The sequence below is a fragment of the Onychostoma macrolepis genome, chromosome 02 (genome assembly GCF_012432095.1).
Source record: "Onychostoma macrolepis isolate SWU-2019 chromosome 02, ASM1243209v1, whole genome shotgun sequence".
Classification (NCBI taxonomy): Eukaryota; Metazoa; Chordata; class Actinopteri; order Cypriniformes; family Cyprinidae; genus Onychostoma; species Onychostoma macrolepis.
In genome coordinates this window covers 8008271-8017943 of record NC_081156.1, presented here as the reverse complement: position 1 = coordinate 8017943, position 9673 = coordinate 8008271, and the positions used below count along the sequence as shown (strand labels likewise).

General features: G+C 38.7%; 1 protein-coding gene across 2 annotated transcripts in view; it reads right to left on the bottom strand.

Moving 5' to 3' along the window:
- Positions 1-2689: 2689 nt before the first annotated feature.
- LOC131531850 (complement component C8 beta chain-like) overlaps positions 2690-9673 on the bottom strand; it is a 48108-nt gene continuing 41124 nt past the window's right edge. The window contains exons 19-25 of one of the 2 annotated variants that reach the window (XM_058762991.1): positions 9472-9669; positions 8911-9151; positions 8696-8824; positions 7962-8125; positions 5591-5741; positions 5266-5334; positions 2690-4834 (exon numbers count right to left, since the gene is read on the bottom strand). In XM_058762991.1, the coding sequence (XP_058618974.1) occupies positions 4680-4834; positions 5266-5334; positions 5591-5741; positions 7962-8125; positions 8696-8824; positions 8911-9151; positions 9472-9669 (1107 nt within the window). In that variant the 3' untranslated portion in view covers positions 2690-4679. The remainder of the gene's footprint in view (positions 4835-5265; positions 5335-5590; positions 5742-7961; positions 8126-8695; positions 8825-8910; positions 9152-9471; positions 9670-9673) is intronic. The other variant, XM_058762967.1, reaches the window with a different exon arrangement.

Sequence of the window (9673 nt, the reverse complement as noted above, 5' to 3'; positions counted from 1 at the left end):
TGACTGCAGCACTGTCCAGGGAAAGAAACAGGTTTATCAAGGGAAACTGTACCAAGGAAAAGAACATACAGGAATACCAAAGGGGAATCTCATGTATGGGCACCTAGTCCACTAAAAGGGGTGATTAATGGCATGGAACCCAAGTACGGGACCTGGCAACAGACTCCTCCGCTGATTCCGAATGCCACAGGGTGTTGGAGGAATTTCGACTAAGGTTCACCATATGGGGAACTTGCTGGAAGAAGGTAAGATGCACATATTCGAGCCAGAGCCACCAAGCCATTCCTCCTGCAAATTATCTGTTCGTACCCAACATGCTTGGTATTAGGTGTTGCCCAGTCTGCAGCTCTGCACCTGTCTACTAGAGAGCTGCCGCATGCCAGTGCTCAAGTACAGGCAACACTCAGAGTAGAGTGACCTCTAGCCCCCAGGTGGCACGGCTCGCCTTGTGTCTGGTGCGCCAAGACGATGGCATCCACTAGCCAGTAGGCCAACCTCTGTTTGGAGACAGTCTTTCCCTTCTGCTGACCTGCAAATCAGACAAAGAGGTGGTCAGAGCATCAGAGCTCTAGGTGCATTCCACATAAATTGCGCAAAGTGCGAATGGGACACAGCAACACAAGGGCTGGATCTGCCTCCTCCAAGGGCAGCATTTGCAGGTTCACCTCCTGATCCCAAAAGTGAGTGGTTGGAAATTTGGGCACATAACCAGACCAGAGTCTCTGGGTAACCTGAGAGTCAGCTGGCCCAAATTTAAGGCACGATTCGTTGACCCCAACCCTCTAGATAGAAGTGAATTCGACCAGGAGCGCTGTCTTAAATGTGAAGTGGTTCAAAGTGTGATCTCCGTAGTCGTGCAAGGACCAAGAGGGCATGAGGCACGATATGGGATGATTTATTCTCCTCAAACCTCTCTGGAAACTCACGATCTATAGATCAGGACATGAGTACCAGATAGTGCCCTGTCCCTGAGAAAGAAGGTACTTCCTCAGAGGGATTTTCCAGGGAGGGACTGTCACAAGGAGCTCCTGCATCAACCCCGCATTTTAGCACCTTGGCCTGATTTACTTGCAGGATATCTATATTATTTGTGCTAGGAACAGGGGCGAACACACCACTGAATATGCCGTTCGAAACACAACAGAGAAGCCTGCTGATGTGTTGATAGTGGTGATGAATCTCTTGCTCATGAAGCAATCAACTCCGAAACAAAAATTTGAATGAGTGGATGCACACCACCATCTTCTATACCTGTATGCACGGGAAGTGGCTTGGCAGGAAAATTCCACTCGCCAATAGTCATTGGACGTTTCTTGTAATGCTCAGACGTGATTGGGGCTCCCAAGTGAGACCCCTAATGTCAGTGTCGACATAACATTGAACGTGACTGACTGAAATGGAACTGAAATTGCTTAAGTTGGTCTGGAGAGTACATAAACATATGACTACTTTTGGTACCTTTATTTGGTACTCTTACAAAAGTCAGTGAATTATTTTGTGTATTGCAAAAGTGCATGCGGACAGTGTCATTCTAGACCAGGGCTAGTTAACTTCGGTCCTGGAGGGCCATTGTCCTGCAGAGGTTTTATTTAGGGTTGGACCTAAACTCAGTAGCCCTCCAGGACCGAAGTTGCCCAGCCCTGTTCTACACAATCTGTATCAGAAAATACAACAGATGGATACTTCATGATTGATGAAGATGTTTAGCTTTTGACAACTACTCAACAAAAAACAACTTTGGGAATGAAAATTTGCTATGTGTGTATGCTTCGTTAAACAGGACCAGCAAGAGTGATTCACAAAATGTAAAGTGTAATTTTATGTGGGTGAATATTTAGTGTGGGTCCAATGGTCATGATCCAATGGTCGTGGTTGTCTGTGGAAATTTAACTTAGTATTGTAGGACGTAATGAAAATAATCATTACCCAATGCAATAGAAGGATTTAGTATATTGGGAGATTCCAATGCTTCCTAACAAAACAGTATGTCTGTCTCACACCAAAATCAAAGTATTTATAATATATATCCAATATATTTTCTTAAAGTGAAGTCTATGGGCCTTTATGGTTTTTGTATGGAAAATATCAGTCATGATGTAGATATCGGTTATGATGAATGAAGACAGGAGTCATAGATTAATGAAGAAACTATTTTGTAGTTTCGTCAGCAGAAGTCAGAGTCAACACTCAGCAAAGAGTTCATAGGCCACTCTGCTCACCCATCAGTTATACTCTAACAGAGATCAGTAAACTATGTCATTACTTCAAGTTTTATGATTCTAATTGGTTAAAGCATAGATAAACTTGGAACATCTCCAGACATGGCCATCTTGTCAATAGCATATCTCCACTGATTATCATTTTGACAGCAGGGAGTCTGAGTTTAGACGCAATGTGACCTATACAGGTCACAGAACAGCCTTTCTATATCCCAGGTGAAAAACAAGTGTACTTCCATAATGTACTTAAAGTACACTATTTTGGTACTCAACTGTGCTATTTTGAGACACCATGAATATGAACTAAAATGAACTTTTAACACACTATCTCTGCATTTAAAAAATGTATTTAGTTACCACTTGTAGTACACTTGAGTGTACTAGTGTATGAAAGATGGGTTCAAGTGTGCTACAAGTGGTAACTAAATACATTTTTTAAGTGCAGAGATAGTTTATTAAAAGTGCATTTTAGTTCATATTCATGGTGTCTCAAAATAGCACAGTTGAGTACACTTAAATGATCTTAAGTTTATCTTAATAAGTACTACAGAATCATTTTAGTATATTAAGTACAAAATTAGTGCACGGAAATACAAAATTAGTGCATGAACTGGGATGTCCAGTGTTCTTAATATGGTCATTCCAGTACTCCAGGATGCCAGTTGTTCACCCTACTGGAGCCATCTCATCCTGTAACAAAAAACACTGACACACACATCTTCCTCAAGGTTGACGTATTTAGAACTTTATAGCTAGATCAGGAAACATATTGATAAGATATCATTTCTCACAGTCAGACTTTTAAACAATATTTTTTATTCTCTGAGCAGGATGAGCTTACACTGAGAACTGGTCACACAGAGAAGGGCCTGAATGACCTATGTGACTTGGACTATCACGGTCAGCAAGAGGGCTAAAGATATGTATAGACAGACTCATAATGCTAAATCTACTTCACTATTCTAAAACTACAGAATTTACTAAAATCATTTTTAAGGAGATAGTAATAAAAGCCTTCTGAAGTGAATCGGTGCGTTTTTTGTTTAAAAATATCCATATTTACAACTTTATAAACCATAATCTCTAACTGTTAGGCGAACTATGCCTTTAATTCTTTAAATGATGAATATTGATTAGAAGCTGATCAGAACCACTTGAAAGGATATAACGACAAGTTACTGTACTTAAACATCAGCATATACTCTTCTTAAGTATCTGCATCTATGGGATGGTGAAGTTAACTTCAGTATAAGGGAGTTTCGCCCTTACATACCTTAACTTGCCAACAAGGCTGCTTTAAATGAATGCGAGTCCATTTAGCAGCTAGTTTCTGAATTGCAGGCATTTCGTATATTAGATAAGCACATAGCTGCAGTCAGTGATGATGCCAAAACCAGCTCGTCCAGTCCAATTAGGCTTTGACTATTTATTTTACTTAATATGTATATTTATCCATTATCCTGAAGAGCCCTTTTTAAAAAGATATTGGTTTCCTCATGTCCTTTGTGATAACTTGAGCTTAACTTAGACTTGAATGTTTTTAAGTATTTAAGGTTGTTGTGTCGACTTTGATTTATTGCAGTATTAAGGTGTGCAGTTTTTGCAAAATATGCAGTTGCGCTACTCACTAATTGTCTCTTCTGTTGGATGTTGAGGACTAGTGCATCTTTTGCCTATATTGTCACTGTAAGGCTGATGATACACGGAGCAACTTTTCGAGCAATATTGCTGGGCAACTTTGATTAATGTTGGCATCAACAGGCAACCAGGTGAGACACAGTGCCTACGACTGATTTAAAGTATCCAGATAGAAATTTGTCACCTATTCTCAGTGGGAAAGTGGCCAAGCAACATTGCTCAAAAAAGTTGCCCGGCCAAATTGCTCAAAAAGTTGCCCCGTATATCATGTATGATGAAAAGCTGTGGTGTGCCAACTTTGCTCTTCCTGTCTGACATTGTTTGTGGTTGAGCACCCACATTGAGCTTTTGGTCTGCTGGATGTGTGCACTTTGATTGTAATCTCTGTGTATCATCAGCCTAAGGTATTTCAACTTTTACTTACAGTAAGCATGGCTGGTACTCTTTACACCTATCGCTTTATCAACATTTTCCCCCAAAGCAAAACATCTGGAAACATTACAGTAATGAATAATAATAATAATAATAATTTAAAATATAATTTCTTATATAATCTCTTTTGGTTTTGAGATGTAATTTGGCCTAGACATATTTTCTTATAATGATATAATGAACATTATTCAAAATTTTTCGTCAACGTTTAATAATCAAAATATAATCGACATTTTTCCATCTATTTTTCCATTTATTACAGCTCTGGTTAAAGAAAATTGTTTATGTGCATATTCCCACCATATTTGTCAGTATGCATTATCCATTTCAAAACAATGCTATTATTTGTTACATTATTACTATTTGTGAAACTGATAAATGTCAGATATTTTAGAAGCAATCAGCTGATTCCTCTTCTGGCCCAGGGCATGTTACTCCGCCATTCTGCGGCGCTGGATTGTTACACTGACGGGTACGTTTCTGGGTCTTTCGTGTGCAGGTGGACCATGAAGACCAACAGCTCCAACTGCCATCTACTGCCAGTGCTGTAAATGTTAGGATAATACCAAAAAAAAAAAAAAAAAGAAAGAAAAAGAAATTAGATGCATGAAAATATTAGCACACGCTTTTGTCAAAAGGGACTTTAGAGTGATGAATATCACATGCAATTTTTCATAAGAACCAACAATATTCATGCTATGCAATGTCATGTACTATAAACTAGTATATATACAGTATATAATATATAAAGTACTTTAAAACTGAAACTGTATCATTTCCATTGATTGACCGTGACAGCATTAATTTATCAAATGATGAAATAAAAGAGAAGATCATCATACTAATACAAGCATCCTTTCTTCATAAAATGACATATAGGAAAATTCTCTAACTCAATGGACATCCACACCAAGTGCAACATTCGGAACAGGACAAAACATCCCTCTTTTATAGATAACAGGCCACACGGACAAACCTTTTCGTTTGGTTATTTCACAGCTCACTCCTCTGAAACCAGCTGGGCAAATACAAACACACCTTGTGCCTAAGAAAAAAATCTCATAAGGATTAAAGGAACTTCCAACACTTGAGATATTTAGATACTTAAAAACGTTTATGAAAGTAAGAGATTTTTCTGTGTTTTTTCTTAATTAATAAGTGTATGCTTTCATTTAAAATGCTCTTGTTTGTAGAATTTTATCTTGTTTATAAACACCATTTTAGAACTCTCAATAAAAATAACTATTCTCCAAATAAAAATAACTATTATTTTTTAGATTGTGTTTTCTGATTATTCTCACCTTTGAGCACTGCCATGCCATTATTGAGACAGGGCGAGCAGCGACAGGAGCTGGTTTCTTTCAGGTACTCTGACAGAGCTCTCTTCAGGTTTTTCTTCAGGATGTTAGCATTTGGGTCTCGGGATGGCACCAACTCATAGAGTGGTTCTATCTGTAAAAACAAAACAGCTTAATTGTACCATTACAGGATTTTACAAAGTAAAATTAAGTCACACGATAAAAAAGGTCCTGCAACCCTACAGTGGACAAGTGTTTGGAGAATGAAGAATATTAACGTATGTAATATTTAATCTTGAGAAAAACTGAGAAGAGGGAGGAATGGGAGGAGCTGGTTGCCAGAGCATCTGTGGCGACCCCAAAGGTCAACCAGACTAAGGGACAGGTGAAGGAAGAATATTTAATCTACTAAACCAGGGGTGTCCAACCCTGAGGTCCTTCAGATTTTAGCTCCAACCAGCTCCAACACATTTGCCTGGAAGTTTCTATAGACAGTCTGAAGACCTTGACTAGGTAGTCCAGGTGTGTTTAATTAGGGTTGGTGTTAAAATTTGCAAGTAGGTTTGGACGTAAATAATTGGCCCAAAAATGTTATTACATTCTAAGTGAATCATAGGAAGGACAAACATGGCAAAGAAAAAAAAAACTGACATGATTTAGAAATGATGCTACAGAATCCATATTGAAATACTGGATTATTTGAGCGTTCACAGTGTGTGTCGGGGCACAACTGAAGCCAGAAACATATCAAAATCATTTATATCCACAAACACAGATTTAAAGTGTACTATGAACCTCTCCATCGCCATCTCTGTCTGAAACATAAAACTGCAAGTTATTTAATTTATTTTAGTTTGTCTCTAAAATGAAGGGAGTTAGTTGCAAGTTGGATTTTCTCCCTCCTCATCTTTTCAAAGATATCTTTTCTACAGTGAACTCTAGTCTAACAGCTATAATCAATAGCTTCTTGATGAGTGGAGTAGTACCAACCACTTTAAAACATGCAATTCTTCATTCCTTGTTGAAAAAACTCATTTGGATCACACAGTATACAACAACTTCTATTTATAAACTGCCTTTTATCTCCAAGATTTTAGAGAAAGTGGTTTACTCTGAAACTCTCTTCATATTTTAATAATTTTGGTATTTTAGATATGTTCCAGTCAGTCTTTAGGACCTTCCATAGCAACGGATCTTCACAGCTTAAGGTTACAAACTATATATTATTACTTTTGGACTCATGGATCACATGTTGTTTTATTTTTATTAGATCTAAGTGCTGCTTTTGATACAATTGACCATGAGATTCTTCTTAACTGCCTGAAGTGTTGGGTTGGTGTCCAGGGCACAGCCCTTCAGTGGCTTGAGTTGTATTTAAAGGACAGGACAGTTGCTGTGTAGTTACGAGACTTTGCTTCCACATTGGCTCCATTAGTACATATGTGGCATTCTGCAGGGGTCGATTTTGGGGCCGCTGCTGTTTTCTCTGTATATGCTTCCTCTGAGCACTATTTTTTGGAAGTACAGTAAAAAAAAAAAAAGTGATAGTGACGTGTGGCCAAGTATGGAAACCCACACTCGGAATTAGTGCTCTGCATTATCCCATCCTAAGTGCACACACACCTGGAGCAGTGGGCAGCCATTTTTGCTGCATCACCCGGGGAGCAGTTGAGGGTTCAGTGCCTTGCTCAAGGGCACCTCAGTCATGGTATTGAGGGTGGAGAGAATGCTGTACATTCACTCCCCCCACCTACAAACCCTGCCGTTACCGAGACTCAAACCTGCGACCTTTGAATATTTAAGAGTCCGACTCTCTAACCATTAGGCCACGATTTCCCCCTTATTTCAGTATTTCTTATCATTATTTTGTCAATGATCTTTGGTTTTTATTTTCCTCTAAGCCTAGATAAAACATGTTCTTTGGACAAAGCACATGAATGCTATACCAACATTAAGCTTTGGCTCTCTACTAATTTTCTCCAATTAAATGAGAGTAAGACTGAGGTTTTTATTGTAGGTTCTCCCATGTCATGGGTGGTTCATTTTAATACTCTCTTCCCATAAATTGTACGTCTGAAAGGGAAACTCCTACAAATGCATATTCAGTAAGGTCAGGAACAAAAATAACTCTGTCCATGGCATTTCACTAATTTACATCTACATACCAATTCTTCACTGTGCATCTTTAGTAAATCCTGACAGTACTATTTTAACACCAAAAGATGGTTTGCACTGGCAAAAGCTGTTAGTAAATCTTGCCCTTAGACACTAGAACTATATGTGGTGGCACTTTTTTTAAGTTATGAATGCCCCATATTTTTAAAATGGAAAAACAAAACAAAACGGAAAACATATACTGGGTGAAAATTTTTACCTTCTTGCGAATAAAATCTGGATTGTAGAACACAGCATCGCCCCACAGCTGCATGATGTCTGGAGTTGGCAGCTGTTTTGCAGCTAGACGTGAGACTGTTTCACTGTCACCACCTCTGACCACAATAAACACATCTTCCACCATTTCCCCTGCTTTACTGGAATCTGAATAGCCAGACAAAACAGTATTTTTAAAGGTAAGGTAGGCGATTTCGGAGAGTCTATCAAGAGCAAGCTAGCTTTGAAAGCATAAGATCCCACCCTCCCTGCAAATCACTCTCCAAAGCCACACCTCCTCGAAATCAAGAGGCTAACCAGCGTCATGATGAGAGACGCCGTTGGTGGAGGGTTGACTGCAACGGTGTCAGATTACCTCATCTCTCATTCTCCAATGAGAAAACATTACAGTACAAAACACATAATATTACAATAATAATGCCTTCCATTATCGCTCGGTCTGCAATAGCATAATGGAACGCCTTGACGTATGACATCTGCGAGAACACATATGCTGACTTTAAATAAACATTAGTGACATTTAAGAAGATGATGTGCTCCACAAGCAGGTAATATAATTAATGGTTGTTTCCAAACAGGTTTTCTAAACACTCTGGTGAAGTCTCTGCACATTTGGAGTTCTGCACAGGTTGGAGAAAGTATTTTAACATCAAACAATTGCACACTTCACCTTATAAGTTCTTCGATCTGAGCCTCTGAGTTGTGGCTTTTGCTTACCTCCAAGCTCGTCCAACAGCCCTTTACAGCCACCAAGTGAAAATCCTGCACTCACATACACCCCCTTAATTAGGGCTCCAACTTTAAGCCCAACTTGTACACATTTCTTGATCTCTTCAAGCTTGTAGTCTATAATGAAAGACAATACATTCAGTATAGGCTCAGCCTTTGGAAAAACATGGTTGTCCTTGCTTTGATCACATGCTATTACCTACCACTTTTCTCTAATTTCTCATCATTGAGGACAATAGTATATTCAAAATCTCCACCGAGAGTCGCCTCTCTGATGAAATGTGTCCCATAGTCACTGTAAATCTGCCGATATTCTCCGTATGTGTATTCCACTGGCAGGGCTTGCAAGCGGGACAGGAATTCAGGGTGTAACATCAGGTTTGATGTCTTTAAAGAATAGCGCGCTACCTCAAGTTCAGAGTGAGCTCGGAGAAATTTTTTTTTCTAAGGACAACACAGAATAAAATCATGATTGGTTTCACAGTCTGGTCAGGAATTTAACATTGACTTCTTTTATTAATATAATTAACTATTTGAAAATAAAAATCTTTTAAAATGTACTTTTTTTCTGGAATTTTCAAACTTTCCATGTGTTCACTGTTGTACGGTAGGCAGTGCTGAGGTTCAACTAAAGGTATCTGAAGTATATCTGAGTGTGCTAGCTAATGGAACTATTGCAAGTATACTATATATATGTATATTAAATTAAGTTCAAATTAAGTTATCAAATTAAGTTTCACCTTAGTCACAGAAAAACTACTTACCGTCCCTGAAAAGTTGCGCATCTTCGTCACTGACTTCTTGTACTTGTGGTCATTATATTTAAAACTGAACTCAAAAGTATTAGGAAAAGAAACTCCAAATGAGACGCTGGTCTTGGACAAAGTTGCCTTTGTTTCACTCTTGACGTATTCATTGTAAGATTCATATACCTCCAGTGTGAAATCATAAGAACCTTTTGTCTGG